Source organism: Podarcis liolepis (assembly GCF_965112155.1).
Source record: "Podarcis liolepis genome assembly, chromosome: 3".
Classification (NCBI taxonomy): Eukaryota; Metazoa; Chordata; class Lepidosauria; order Squamata; family Lacertidae; genus Podarcis; species Podarcis liolepis.
In genome coordinates, this window is record NC_139557.1 from 90,457,611 (window position 1) to 90,473,922 (window position 16,312).

General features: G+C 42.7%; 1 protein-coding gene across 1 annotated transcript in view; it reads right to left on the reverse strand.

Annotated features, from left to right (window-relative positions):
• The window catches only part of ALK (ALK receptor tyrosine kinase), a 599,157-nt gene that overhangs the window by 136,337 nt on the left and 446,508 nt on the right, over positions 1–16,312 (reverse strand). Inside the window, exons 7-8 of the mRNA XM_083496014.1 lie at positions 8,450–8,581; positions 7,226–7,326 (exon numbers count right to left, since the gene is read on the reverse strand). Coding sequence (XP_083352140.1) covers positions 7,226–7,326; positions 8,450–8,581 — 233 coding nt within the window. The remainder of the gene's footprint in view (positions 1–7,225; positions 7,327–8,449; positions 8,582–16,312) is intronic.

Here is a 16,312-nt window from a genome sequence, read left to right on the forward strand (position 1 = left end):
TCTGACATTGTCTCATCAGTGCTTTGAAAGCCTTACTGATTCACTAAACAGAAAGCTGTACAATGAATTAGGAGAACTCTCTTGTTGGTTTAGTCCAGGGGTTAAAATAAATTGCACTCAGGCATAACTAGAGCAGCAACGATGCCTGTGTTGAACTGTGATTACCTCCCTGGGCAGCCTATCAGGCATGAGATGCTCCTAAACATCACTCTAAACTACAAGATCAGATGGGTTCTTGATCCTATCGGTTCCTTTGAAATTGCATAGAATGAATCAGAGTTCATTTCCAGGGCATGCAGTAATAATTACTCAAGACAAGCATGCAAGTTGCTGGCATCTTTCAGATGGAAGAAATAAGGACATAAGCTATCACTGGACATTCCATATCCTTGGGATGAAGTTTGAGTCCTTTGCTTGAATGAGAACAAGCTCTGTATGACTGTAAGAGCCAGAGCTCTGCTTTTATAACACCGGAGCTCTGAAGAGTAAAATATGAGTAACCTTGGATGGATACATTATATTTTCATCCATCAGATATCGCTGGCATAATTAATCCTAGTGTAGGGGAAATCCAGCAACAAAAGTGGTTCAGGCAGTTCACAAGATTAGAGTCACCACCTGGACCATTTGAAACCTTTCTGTCAGATTTCTGCTACCTGGTCTGACACTCTTTCTCGGCTATGCATAATCTGAAGCCCGCACTCCTGTGTACTTAACATATGCAAAAGAGCAATGGCCTTATTCTTCCTACTCTAGTAGAGGTGGCAACCTAAGCAGGAAGGTCGCCTATGACAGCTGCTTAGTAATTAAAGTTTTATCATGCTGGAGGCTTCTGACTTCTCCATTATCTATTGCATGGCTCAGGCAGGCAGATTGAAGAAGAGATTTGTGAGTAGAGAAGTTTGAAATTTTGTCCTCTAATGTGAATGCCCTGATTTGGCAAACGGAAGCTCCATATTCAGAAAACTCAGAGGAAACTTAATCATACAGTAGCTGCATGGAAGGGGAGATAGCAGCTGCAGAAGAATATATTTCAACACTGATCTAGCAAAGATTTAGATGGGTCTAATCCTCCTGTGACTTGTGACATCTCTACAAGGTCAAAACATGTTTTATGGGTGGATAGATGGATACATCATTAGGGGCATGTAGTTTACTATCACTTGCAATGGAAACAACTTTTGCCTGCTGGAGTAGAGGGAGACTCTTTAAAAGAGGGATATATAAAATATGAAGGTTTGACATGCAGGGAAGTGCTTATCTGAAATATTCACACCTCTGCACAAATTGGGTTGGGGCTCCTTTGAGTTAGGGAAGTCTCTGAACATTTTATTTTCAGAAAGGACGAGCAGCGCTATGAGAACAGTATTTTAACACCCTGCTTCTGGTCACAGGAGCAAAGTGAATAATGGAAATCTAATCCCTTCTGGTCTTTCCAATGAAAAGACATGAATCTGCATAGGGCAGGAGTGGCCAACATTTTGGGCAAATGGATCACAAGTCCAAGGTATCAGACAGGGCTTCTATACTGCCTGCTAACTAGTGTGTGTGTGTGGGGGGGGGAGGCATACATATAAGGTTAAAGGACTGGTACAGTTATCAAAAGTCAAGAGTATAGTGTGGATTGTGGCACTTGTCCTTTTGCCTATAAGATCTAAACTGCAATAATGTGCCACAACAAAAAGCATCACCATGTTGCCTGCATCATAGGTACTTCCAGGTAGCTAGGACACATGATTTGCATGCAGAAGGTCCCAGGCTCAATCCTTGGCATGCCTAGGTTTTTCCCCCCCAATGAACAGGTGATGGGAAAGGCCTCTGTCTGAGAACTTGGAAAGCTGCTGCAAGTCAAAAGTATGTAAAACCAGGTTAGATGGACAAACAGCTTCCTGTGCTTCTCATGGTGCAGGTGGAGACATCATTTCTCAAAACCCCATACTATCGTATCAGTAGACATTAGGATTGTCCACACTAGAGCAAAATCTGGATTTGCACCAGCCTGTCTCCCCATCAGTGTTGGCCATCCACAAGATGCCCTCCCCATCTCAGTGTCGTCTTGGACTCTTCTCCCTTTAAGTGTGAGGTTCTTCAATCCTTGGAAAGTCTGAAATGGCAAGGATGTTAAAAAATATAATGGGGGGGGCAGCACTAGGATGGGGTCTACATTTTGCTCCATGGTGGACAAGTCCATAGTGTTTTGGGGCAAAGCTACTTTCCCAATCTCATATATATTGGTTAGCTACATTCTGAACATGAAGCAAACTTTATCTGCTGAGGTAATGACATGGAAGCCCAGCTGTGGTAGCTCCTGTTTAAAAGAGTGCTGGACAGGTGAGGACTCACCTTACACACTTAGGCATACACAAGAACCCACATCCCTGGAAGTCATTGAGGGTTAGGGGGCATAGAGGGCTCCTACATACATACACAGGACCAGGATCTGAAGTTTTCCCCACTCATATCCTTACAGGAAAAGTGAAGGGGTTTATGTGGGAGACTTGGTGAGACAGGGCTCCAAGGTGAAAGCTTCACTGAGACACTGAGTTCAGTTCAACAACATCTTTCTGAAATCTACTGTAAAATTCCAATTGCTGGCCTGATTGTGAAATGCCCATTTGAGCTGTCAAAGCTAAAAGAGGTTGAGGGGAGGAGAGGAATTTTAACACGTAAATCCAAGCCAGTCCGACTGGGAAATGCTGGAGAGGAAATAAATATGGGAAAGCAGAATTTTAATTTCACCATCCTATTTTCCAGCTATGGCTCCATTATGAGGATGATCACTTGCTCCTATCCTCCGGGATAATTAGGGGGCAAGGACTTGCTCCTCTCCTTGCAATAGGCTTGGAATGATGTTGAATTATTCTGGTCACATAGATTGATTGCTCCAGTAAAATAGTCTTCGAAGCCTCAAGCCAGGGCTTGTTCAGAGCCGAGGCTTCTGCACAGTGTGAAAAGGAAGAAGCAAGAACCATTGCCAAAATCTGTTGAGTCTTTATTACCAACAGCTGCAATGCTGCATCTGCATGGGCGACTTTTAAGTGTCACCGGGAGTGACAGAGGTGGGGCAGTAATAGATTGCAACTTTCTCTTCCACTCCCCAATGCACTTTCAAATGCAAGTTTAATTATTCACCCTGTTTATGGACGGGGGGGGGGGGGGGACGAACACACCTTGGGAAATTATTCACCCGGCTTCTGACAGCAGGCAGATTATGAGAAATATTCACACTTGCTGGTCTGTGACAAAATGGAGTTTTAAAATATTTACATCTTGCATGTGCTGCAGGCATGAAGGAAGGAAAGGAGAGACTCTGGTAAAGGAAGAAGCAATGGTAGGCGAGGAAATTGAATAGGAGTGTGTCAATATGTCAATCGAAATTGAGGTAGCAAGTGTCTAATTGTCTGAAGAAAGATGTCCACTAGGAATAAATGCAATCAAATAATACAACATAAAAGTCTCCTAACCTAAGCTCAGGAAGAAAAATCACTATAGCAGAGGGATGTTGTCAGAGAAAAGGGGAGCCAAGGGATGACCCAGACATTGTGGGCATGCATTAAACACAGGGTTACTAGTTTGGATAAAGTGCGGGTGTGGGGAAAGGGTTACCTTTTTCAACATGAAGTGCGCAGAGGATGGGAACAAAACCTGCTTCCTCCCCTGCTATATGTTCCTGCTTTAAGGTATTCTCCCCCCACCCAGCCTGGCTCCAATACTGAAAGTAAGCAAGTCTCAGGAAAAAGGTCTTAAGGAAGTGTATCATGGGAAGTTTTGAAGGAGGGGAGGGAAAAGTTTCACTCCTCCCTGGGTTTTATTTATTTTGGAATGGGAAGGTGTAGGTGTGTTGCCTGTTTGGGGAATGGTGGCCTGAGCATCATCAATGTGCCTTCTGTGAAATGGGCATTTTGTGCTACCTCTTTGATTTTCAAAGGCCAAGGCCAAAGAACCCCTGGCTCATGCTCATTTTGCCCTTTTCCATTACGACTATTCCGTTCTTTTCATCCTGTTTTCTTCCATTAACTTCTCTAGTTATAGAGATTCCCCCAGCTGTCTGGAGCAGATTGGGGGAGGCTATGAGGCATGGAGGGACATGGGTGGCACTGTGGGTTAAACCACAGAGCCTAGGACTTGACGATCAGAAGGTCGGTGGTTCGAATCCCCATGACGGGGTGAGCTCCCGTTGCTCGGTCCCTGCTCCTGCCAACCTAGCAGTTTGAAAGCATGTCAAAGTGCAAGTAAATAAATAGGTACCACTCCAGTGGGAAGTTAAACGGCGTTTCCGTGCGCTGCTCTGGTTCGCCAGAAGTGGCTTAGTCCTGCTGGCCACATGACCTGGAAGCTGTACGCCGGCTCCTTCGGCCAATAAAGTGAGATGAGCGCTGCAAACCCAGAGTCGGCCATGACTGGACCTAATGGACAGGGGTCCCTTTATCTTTTTATGAGGCATGGAGGGGGGAGGAGTCCTACTACACCAGCAGAAGTCTTTCCCTGTGCACAAGGAATTAGCTGAATAGTTCCCTATGTATTCTCTCTGCTCTCATAGCAAGATGTTAACCTCAAGGTGACAGCTGAGGGAAGTAGGGTTCACCTAGAAACACAGGAAGCTGCTGTGATCAGACCATTGGTCCATCTAGCTCAGCATCGTCCGCACTAACAGCTGATGACTCTCCAGGGTTTCAGACAGGAATCTCTCCCACAGCTACCAAGAGACACCAGAGACCAAAACTGGAACTCCTTGAATGCAAAGCAGATGCAGTATCGCTGAGCTTTCTCACCTCAGCTGGAATAACTGAGGACAGTGGGCACACCATCAAGCTAGTCTATTGAGCAAGTTCATCTTATGTTGAGTTACACTGCAAGAATTGGATTTGCCACCCTTCCATAAATACTTGTTTCCATTCATATCTCTGGCGAATGTTGCACAAACACTTGATCCTGACAACAATTACTGTGGCCATTCATCCTGTGTGTATGCCTGGGTTTTGCAATTATGCACCTAAAACAGCAAGAGAAGAAACTCTGCAAACCAGGTCAACTCCACCCCCAAACAAACCCTATTCTTATTAGAGTTTCTTATTAGAGAGTCTCTTCTGAAATCTGAAATGTTGTTTTCCAGGAGTGGGGAAAGGGAGGGTACAAGGATACAGGTGCCTTTGCTTGCCTGTTGCAGCACTGTTTTTACATGGATTTCACTCCCAACACATAGTTGCCTGTATTTGTCCTCAACAATCTTCCTTTACCACAACCTTCACCAACCTGGGGTGCTCCAGATGTTTTTTTGACTACAGTTCACATCAGCCCCAATGTGAACTGGATGCAGCTGGGGGACTTGGAGTCTAAAGCATCTGTAGGGCACCAGGATGGCAAAGGCTGCTTTACAGAGTTTGCACTGAGACTTAAGTCTCTCAGAACTGTGGCTCTAAATGGGCATCTACAAGAATTCACTGAGTGCCAATTTCTTTTTGAAAATGTAGAAAATGTTAGCATTACTAATAAAGCATAGAAAATGTTGGTTTCTATTTCCCTCACTGAGCAGCAACTGCAGTCACATGACATTGTTTTGCATTCCACAGTCAGAGTTACTGTTGGATTCCCACAGGAATGGGAGACTGGATGTGACGTACACTGTTTCCTGTTTTTCACTGTTCTCTTGGTTTCTTTGTTAGAGAGACGGTTGCTTCTCTGCTCTCACAGAGGCAAGATGCATGTTTGTATTCTCTCAGCATAGAGTGGAAATAAAGTTAAGAATGTAGCACATACTGCTTATCCTTCTGCTGTGTGACGACGCTCTGCGTGGGCTCAAGATGAGACGAGGCTTTATCAGCTTCAGAAGGGCCTTCCGAAGCTGGTCAAAATCTCACAGAAAAATCAAACTTCAGATATATGGATGCAATGAATCTGAACTCTTTGGGTACTTATCCAGGATGCTTTTGTATGACCTAGCAGTTCCTATTTGCACAATTCTGCTGTAATTATTCCTACGCACTCTGCAGCACTAGTGGCAAAGCGGTTTCCAATTTTAATTTTATACGCCTCTTGGGTATGTAATTTTCCTGCCGCTGCTAAAGAGCACCAGTGATTTACATCAGCGATGTTAATTACTTCTAAAGGCCAAACATGACAGTTTTCATTCCCTCCTTACTTGAGTGAATTTATCATTCACAGAAGTACAATAGTCGTTCAAAGGAATGGGCAGTTCTGGCTGTCCCCTAACCTACGATGCTCCTGTCCCTGTACAAATTAAAAAAGAAATCTTAAGGGGAGCTTTAAGTCTGGCACACATTGATCTATCTTCCTTTCCCATTGGTCTAGGGATGAGTGAATGTGTCAATTTGGTTTCTCTCCATTTTTCACTTTTTCTAGCCTTAAGTTCAGTTCTTTACATTTCCATATTCATCTGCGTGTCTTTTTTAATAAAAAAAACTTTATGAAAATGAATTAGCATTTTAATGTGAATTTTGCCCAATATACATATTTTTGCAAGCTATTTCCCTAATATAATGCATTATTTCTGTTATTTTTTTACTAATATATGCTTTTTTATGCATATTTTATCCTAGTACAAACATTTTTGTCAACATTACTTAGCTGGAAAACAACATTTCAGAAAACTGCAAATTTTGAAGTTGTGCTTCAGTTCATCTATTATTTGAGGAAGTGTGATTAGGTAGGTCTGCATTTAAATGTGAACTGAACCCAATTATTTCACCGAGTTTCTTACACAGGACCCAGTTTTGAATGGCGCTTTTTGTGAGTCTTCTTTTTCTTTAGTCAATAACTCCAGTTCACCAGTGGAGGCGCTATTTCTCACAGCTGGTTTCGAACTCAGGGTCCCAAAGATCAGATTCTAAAGGTGAGAGAAGAGTGGAGATAATGGGTCCTCCACTCTTTGCTTGATAAACACAATTGCTGTGTATTTCACTGGGTTCCTTGCACGTACACATTCACAAAGGAATTCACCATGCTGTCCACAGTACAGAGAAACATTGGTGAACATGTAGTAACGATTGTCTTTGCTACTTAGAGTGCAGAGATGCTCTACACCACTGAAAGCAGCAGCCCTTGGAATGGAATACCCGACACTGCCCAAGCCATTCGTCTTTGTATCTCATGTCATTCAAATAAAAGGGTGATGTGAAGGGCCTTATAACAGCCAGACATACATCTTTTTTGACAATCTAAGCACCTTGCACACTTTTCCAGTTCGCAGCTAAGCAAGTATACTTACCTCACATGGTGAGTTTTTCATGGGAGCTGGAAACACAGCACTAGAAACCACAACTGTTTCTGCAGCTGGCATCTCACTGGTGTTAAGCAAAAGTGCACATTCTGGGAGGGGGCAAAAGGAGGGGAGAGAAGAAGGGGAGGTAACTTTGTTACTACTTTGATGAAACATTTCTGCAGCCGAACAGACTATTTGGTTGTGTGTGGGTGTGCACACACAGACATGCAAATGTCAGGTAGACCCTTATTATAGAGGGATAACACAACTGAAGTCATTTTTCAGTATTCTTTGGATGTAGTAATGCAGTTTCATATACCCCAGGGCCTCACCTTCAGAATTATACGCAAGCGCCCTGCCAGCTTCTCACAAACAATGTCTATCCCTGGCTTGGGATTTGTTTTCTTCACTTGCTCCGAATCAAAATGCATCCCACTTTTTTAAAAATTTGATTTGGAGTGAACCTCTGCCGTTATGAAATATGCAAAAGTAATATTTCACTGAAGCTTGAGGCTGAAGGTCACTTCTACCATCATCACGGCAACATGAAGAGAACTCCAAAAGAACGGAAATCTTGGTGCTGTGAATTGCTCAGGGCCAGCCTGACACATTTTGCTGCCTGAGGTGAAAGACAAGATGCCTCTCGTCCTCCTGCATTCCATCTCCTGGAGCTGACTGGACGGGCAATTCAGTCTTACTTCAATCCTGGTGATGGGGCTAGTGCCTTGCCACCACTTCCTGCCGTCAACATCTGCCATGTCAGACAGCCACCTCACTCTCCCTAATGGCAGGGTATTGGAAATAAATAAACCTTGGAAATTTTATTCTCTTTTCAATGACCTAAGACAGTGGTTCCCAATTAGCTAAGAACTGCGGACCCCCAATTTTTCAAAAGCGTAGCCATGGACCCTGACTTTTGAATTTTTTTTTATTTCTCTATGAAGTGCTATTTTTCTAGAAAAAGAGGTGCCAGAACTCACCGTGAACACCACCCTTGCTCTCTTATAATGGCAACAGCACCCACCTGAGAGGTGCCACAACTTGGTTCCGGTGAGTTCTGTCTGAAAAAAAGCACTGTCTCTATAGAAGTTTTTGTTTTGTGAATGGTGCCACAGGTGGGTTATGTGGACCTCCTGTGGTCCGTGGACCACTGATTAGGAACCACTGTCCTAAGACAATTAAATTAGGTCTATCCCCTTCCCCCTGTAGTATGGTACAACTCTGACATACCTTTCAAACAAAAATGGCTATGTTGTGGATTTCCAATATGCCACAGATGGGCTTCTTGGGAAGTTGATGAACTTTGAGTCCAGCCACAGTCTTCATCTTCAAAGGAGCAGTAGAAGCCAGAGGGAAGTTTTTCTGCAAGGAAAATTGCAGGAGACAAAGATCTGACCAGCAATTCCTGAGCACGGAATAAAGGGAAGTGTTTCTATGGTTCTTCTTGGGTGAGCAGATTGTTCCTTCACAGTGCTGCACCAGCAATGATGTATAGTGCTTTTCCCAAGGACTCCAAGAGGTTCAACAGCCATTATTTAGATTACCCTGAAAGGTAGGGTAATGCTATTGTTATCTATAGGTTATAGATGGAATCAGGGCTCAGGTTGAGAGATAGTGCCATTCTCTGAATTTTGCAGTGCAGTGCTCCAGCCAAGTGGACAAAAATTCATATACCATGGTAAAATATGCATCAAATGTATATTTCACACCCAAATTTACATTATGTTAGGAAAAATCACCTTCCAAAAACATATTAGGCAAAAATGTGTGCATTACCAAAAAAAAAAAAAAAAATCACGCTACAATGCTTATTAATTTTTATAATTATAAAAACCCACAAATTTCTGCAGAAATGCGGAGAACTGAATTCAGGTTTGGAAAAATGAGAAACTGGGAGAATGGAAAGTGACAGGGCAATCTATCTCTGTACGTAAAGTTCTCTGTTACTGTGTGTGTTGAAATTAATGCGGAGCAATTCCTGATATCGACAGCACTTCTTGACTACGCGCCATCACTCTATGGGGGAATTTTTACACATTTAATGTATTTTACATACTTCAAGGTGGAACTGAATGTAAAATATGTAAAATGTACATAAAATATATTGAATACTTAAAATTCCCCAGGATAGTGACAGCACATCATCACGATCCACAGCACCCGGTGGGACTTGCAACATTAATTACAACACGCTTAATGGCACTTGTAGGAATCTGGAAGTACTTTTAAAAACAGCAGCAGCAACAACAAAAAAGCTAAAATAGTTACGGGAAACATGGTAATGCTCAGCCAAGCTTATACTCTGAGTTTCTGTAAATAACAAGGGAAATTATGAGCTCAAACACAGCCAGTTTGTGAACCCCTAGTTTATTTCAGGTGATGTAGATTGCATACGAGAGCAGCTTCATTCACCTGGCCAAACAAGACTGCTTCTGTACCAGTCATGAAAGCCAGATTAGAATGCATATATGACCGTTTATCATTTCTCTATCCTGAACAATCAGTTTACTTTTAAGAGGAATTTTCAGCTTCCCATAAATATTTAATGTACCTAGCACAATCACACACATATTTTTTTCCTTTAAAGGGATGTCATTGTATTGATAACTGAGGGTAACTTACAGTACAATGATATTCCATGCGAAATAGAAAACTGACATACATAATTTTATTTTTGGAAGCTGAATTCATTTTCACAATCAGCATATTCTTAGTGCATTTAAGATCTTTTGCCCAGTTCTTGTTCCTCATTCTTGGTTTTCAATCTGTATTCATTCTGATACAGGTTTTATTCCATTTCAGATTTTATGTCGATATTTTATTGCAATTTTAGGTTTGGTTTGGTTTGGTTTGGTTTTGCTTGTTTTAGTGTAAATCATCCAGAGAATTTTTGTTACTTGAGTGGTATATAAACAAACACATATGAGGGTAACAAAGATGAGACCTTATCCAGTCGAGTCAACCATTTGCTATGGGTGCAAGCGCTTGATAAAGGCCCTGTCTACACAGACATCTTTATTCACTGCAATGAAGCCAGTCGTCCATATTGAAGTAAGTTTATATATATGTTGATCCATTGACATGAATGGCAGAGATGGATGGATCTGTCGATTTCAGTTTTTCTCATTTTCTCATTTTTCTAGTCAACTAAAGTTCTCCACATTTCCACATAAGCTTGCAATCTCCCCCCCCCCCCAAAAAAAAGCCACCATCAGGATTTTTGTGTGGTTTTTTTCCTTAACACATGCATTTGGGTATGCAATGTTGCCTAATATACTTTTAGGTAAAGGTAAAGCACCCCTTGACAGTTAAGTCTAGTCAAAGGTGACTATGGGGTTGCAACGCTCATCTTGTTTTCAGGCCAAGCGAGCTGGCATTTGTCCACAGACAGCTTTCTGGGTCATGTGACCCACATAACTAAACCACTTCTGGTGGTGATGTGGTCTAAACCACTGAGCCTCTTGGGCTTGCCGATCAGAAGGTTGGCGGTTTGAATCGCCACGACAGAGTGAGCTTCCATTGCTCTGTCCCAGCTCCTGCCAACCTAGCAGTTCTAAAGCATGCCAATGCAAGTAGATAAATAGGTACCGCTGTGGCGGGAAGGTAAACAGTGTTTCCATGCGCTCTGGTTTCTGTCATGGTGTCCCATTGTGCCAGAAGCGGTTTAGTCATGCTGGCCACATGACCTGGAAAGCTGTCTGTGAACAAATGCCCACCGCAACCCCATAGTTGCCTTTGATTGGACTTAACCGCCCAGGGGTCCTTTACTTTTTTAATATACTTTTATTACTTCAAAATAATTACCCCAAATATAATGCATTTTTGCATGTTATTTGCACTAAAAAGAGGATTTTATGCATGCTTTGCCCCTGTGTGTGCATTTCTCTACACATCACTTCGCTGGAGAACTGCATTGCAAAATTTGGAGACATGCACATTTTGAAAGATGGCTTTGTTTCGGTCCGTGTATTGTTTCAGGAAGTGTCAGTTATGTAGGTTTACCTTTACATGTGAACTGAACTGAATTTCTTCCCCCATCCTTAATGAATGAGCCACTCTCATAGTAAGGCAGCCTTCACCAAACCAGTGTCATCCAGTGGCTTTGGGCTGCAACTCTCACCAGACCCAGCCAGCATTGTGGAGAGCGCCAGCCTGTCAAATATTTCAGTAGGACCTCCCAGTTTGCACACACAGGGCTGTGAATCAGAGCGGCCGCATTCATCGTTGCTACTGCATACCCTTGTACTTTTATTCTTTCTTCTGTAGAGACTCTGTTACTTCTAAAATTCTGCTTTGGTAAGAATCATGTGACACATTCAACCTTTTTTTAGACCTGGAGGTATTTCTTTTTTTAAAAAAAAATCAATGTGTTTTACTGCTTGCAATTTTGAAACTCATATTTATTCAATTACTGTCTTGTCATATTAAGAAAGCTTCTATGCAGAAAGTAATATGGATTTTTTTAAGACATTGGATTCCTCACTAAATCAATATTAAGTCTAATATACTCATGCTCAAAGTGTTAGAGAGGTTTGTGGCTCTGCAAAACTCCTCTCTTCTTCTTTTTTACACTGTTTCCTCTCATTCTTGCCATGGTCCTGTTAAATGAACATTTTATTGTAGCCTGCCCTATTCTTAAAGCTCAGAGTGGGAAACAAGATTTCCTTATGTTTCTGTTGTTAATTTGTTTAACATGAAAACATTTACCTTTCTAACAAGTGTCCAAAGTCACTTCAAATTTAAAACAATAAAATTAACCAACTATAGTACTAATCGTTTGGTTGCTTGCTGCTGTTCCCATTTTCACCTTTGCAGACAATGAGATTGACATGACAGTACTCAATCAAACTCATGAGTGGCGATGAACTGATTTGTTTACACCAGAGGCTACCTATATATTTGCCTATCCATCTACCCTAACGTTCAAGTTGTCTGCCCCTGAAGTTTTGCTGAGCATTCCTTCTCCTCAGTCCAGACAGCCATCTGCACTCAGCTGCACACAGGGATCTCTTGCACAACAATTCCAGCGGGGGGAGGGAGAGTTATTCTGCATGCACAAACAGAAGTGTGTACAAATCAGCTATGCTAACAGAAATGAATGGAGAAAGCAATCAGGCCAGACACCTCCATGAGCACATCAGAGCAATTGCACATGGAGGGAGTTTTCAAATTAGGGCAGATGTGGTTTTGTTGCTAGATACAGTACTTGCAGGCTTATTCTTCTAAAATAAAGAATTCACATTCCTTCTCCACTCTACTCCATTCAGAGAAAGCAAGGGCAATGAAAAGCCACTGCCCTCAGTGATGTGAACTCTCAATGGCAATGAAGTGCCACATCACAACCACGCTGGGAACGTGATCTCTTGTTGTCTTGAGATTTTTTAGTAGGAAGAAGACATGGTTTTAAATGATCTGAAGCAGCTCATTTTGAGGTTCACCAACCACCCCTCTTCTGCCAAATGGTTTGCCTGCAAAATTTTGCATAGTTCTAGAAAAGTATTTTATTATAAAGTTCTTCCATATTGTCCCTTTATATAAATAAAATGGCACATTCATTCTACTTCCATTGGGATTTTGAACTCCGAAACACAGAAGATTCCGTCCCCACCTTGTGATTATTTTTACTTCCCCTCCTCAGGCTAAGTTCTGAATAAAATGTCACAAGTAAGTATACCCAGAATTCTCCTTGAAACAGCTCAGCATGCGGTCCAGCTGAATTCACTTTAGTGCCTGCTATACAGTATACAGAATGGTGTAAACAAGCCAGAGCAGTCAGAAGGAGACATCTAAGCATCAAACACTGCCTAGGGCCTGGGAGGTGGGGAAGCGGCAGGAAAGCTTATTGTGGAGCGAGAAATAGTGATGTATAAAAAGAGCAATTGCTAGCCCAGTGTACCACTTTCTTCTGTCATAAATATGTCTTTATGAACCTCTGGCTGTCTTGTACTATGAATGCACAGACTTCTTCACTTATTGTAATGCCTCCTACATGTGGCAAACCAATGACAGCTATTTATTGCAATTCCACTGCAAGCTTTGTAGTTTCTAGCTCATGTGTCAGATTACATTGTCCAGATTCTTTTTTTGGTTTGCACAGATTAGACTCTTATTAGCACAATCCTGATTAGCAAAGGCCTTGCACAGAGCTCACAAAAACACTTTCTGTGGTTATCATTTACATGTCTTGGTATGTTCGTATGTGCATTAAATATCAGATGCATGAAAGAACCACCATGACTCCATTGCTACAGACCATGACCTTATTCTGTTGAGAATAAACAAAGACTATAAATATAGTGATGACCATAACACCAAGGTTAGTTGCTAATTATGTTTGCAATTCTAGCAATGAGCATAATTTTGGATGAATCCTTTCTAATGTGACTTTTACCTTTTTTTGCTTCATTTATGGATTTCTTTTGGTCATCTGTGGATTTTTATCCAATTGATTGCAACATTCATATTTGCTGCACGTAATGAATCTACAAACTCCAAGTCACATTCCTTCACCTTCCTCTATAAATCACATAAGTAGCTAAGTCAAAGCTGCTAAAAGATCCTCAGAAAGTTCATATCCAGCAGTATATTTTAAGAATGAAATTAATCCCCCATACATTTGGGTAGAACCACCAAAAGTGAATAAAACTTGATAGATTTGCTCCATGCCCCCAGAAGGTTAAGTGGTCCTCCTTATTATACATCCTCTCAGAACCAGCCAACCAATGATGTGAGCTGAGGCAGCTGCTTCAGGCAGCACTTGAGAGAAGAGGCACCAAGGATGAAGAAGAAGCTGCTGTCCTGCTGCTGCTTTGCTTAGCAGGGTTGCCATAGCTACTGTGTATGGCAGCAGTGGCAGCGGCTTCTCTTCCTCTTCTTCCAGGTACCACCTTTCACTGGGCAGCCTGGGCGAACAGGCATGCTGCTTTCATAGTCTATGTACTAGAGCAGAAAACCTATTCACTGTGTGCCCAGAAAGCAGCAAGGGACTGCCTCACTGCTGCCATCCCTTCAAACAGTGACTATGAGGACTCTGCCTTGTAAAGCAGCAGCGGGGCAAAGGCTTCCCCTTCCACCTTTTCACCCTCCTTCTCCTTCCTTGCTCACTCATTTCCTCGCTAACTTGCCCTCCCTCTATGTGGTAAAAGGTAAAGGGACCCCTGACCGTTAGGTCCAGTCGTGGCCGACTCTGGGGTTGCAGCGCTCATCTCGCTTTATTGGCCGAGGGAGCTGGCGTACAGCTTCCGGGTCATGTGGCCAGCATGACTAAGCCGCTTCTGGCGAACCAGAGCAGCGCACGGAAACGCCGTTTACCCTCCCGCCGGAGCGGTACCTATTTATCTACTTGCACTTTGACGTGCTTTCAAACAGCTAGGTTGGCAGGAGCAGGGACCGAGCAACAGGAGCTCACCCCGTCGTGGGGATTTGAACTGCTGACCTTCTGATCAGCAAGTCCTAGGCTCTGTAGTTTAACCCACAGCACCACCTGCGTCCCTCTATGTGGTGGTACACACACTTAATTACTTATAACTGATACAATGCAATACACATTCAGGGGCAGGGGTGCGAACTAAAAATATTTTGGGGGGGTGGCAGGTAAGCCACACCCTGCATAATCAATCACAAGACATGGTGCATGCACACCATTTGAATGGCAATGCCCATCAACTTGGGGGGGGGGGTAGGTACCCTCAAATATTTTAGGGGGAGCCTGAAGGGGCCTCAGCCCCTAGGAGTTGGCTTCTATGTTCAGGGGCTATATATGAAGTTGTGAACTAGTCTTAGACAAATTTCACACTCTGGCTAAAAGATGGGAACTGTCTGTCGACACTATGGGAGGTACCCTGGCTTGAAGCTTGTAGTCTTGCTGTGTGTGTTGGTGATGATGAAGTAGATTTCTGACATACCCTTCACCATAAGGTCTCGCCGCAGATTACAACAACAAAACCAGCACAATTTAAAACAAAACCAATCAACCATGCACAACAATCAGCAGGTTAATTTACAGTTTTGTGGCATGTCACAAAACATTTCAGCTGTCAAAGGCCAGAGCAATGGTGCAGATGAATAATGATGATGTTAGGCACACTTCTGCAGGGAGGGAGTTCCACAGTTTTAAGGCTACCACAGAGGAAGCTCTCTCCCATGTGATTACTCAGACTTCTAAGGGTGATGGTGATGATCTTTGTGCAGGCCTCTGCACTTTTAAGGTTGGAGAGCAGAAGTCTTGAGATATGAAAGAAAACCCCAAGTCTCTAAATATCACCCTGCCCATATTCTAGGCTGTTCTTGTCCCTCTGGGCAAGGTACTGGTCTCAAATTTCCTCCACCCAATAGAGTTTTCTCACAGATGTGTTTTCAGGCACATTAGTGACACATTTTGAGAAAGTGGGGGAATACAGCCAGCCAATCATGAAATTGCCGCAGGAGAAAGAATACCTGCTTTGCACATTATATCCAGCAGCACTTTGAGTAATCCAGAAATGACTGTGCAGATAAGTCCTCAATTTGCAGAAAACTTTTTGTATTTATGTGGAGGAAGAACACTGCACTATTACAGAAATGTTATATTGCTATTTCCTTTGTGGGTAGTTTTGTGCTGGTTCGCATCTACCAGCAAAGTTCAAATGAATCAGCCTTTTTCATCATAAAATGGCCTCCACAGAACTGTCAGGAGAACGTTGCAGTCACCTGCTCGTGTTTCATCTAAAACTCACACTACTCATTTCCTGTCTCAACAAGAGGATACGGCAGGAAAACTCATTCCCTAAATCTCATTCTGCACACTTCCACCTCCCACACACAGTGAGTGAAGCTTGAATCACCATGTTTGATGGTGTTTCAGCTGCACAATTCATGTTTGCTGTGCCGATTTGTGTTATAACCTGGGCATGTCTATCCTTCTTTCCATTCCCTTTTTGTCACAGTAACTTTTCCAGATGTCAGAGTGCTCCCATTTGCAACCCTTGGACAAACTTTTAATTGACAAAAGCCTATTTCTATGAAATGCCACCCCCTTTCCACAGGCTGTCCATGTACAGCTCTGATGTCATCCCCTCCAACATTTCTCTCATGAAAATAGGGATACCCTATTCA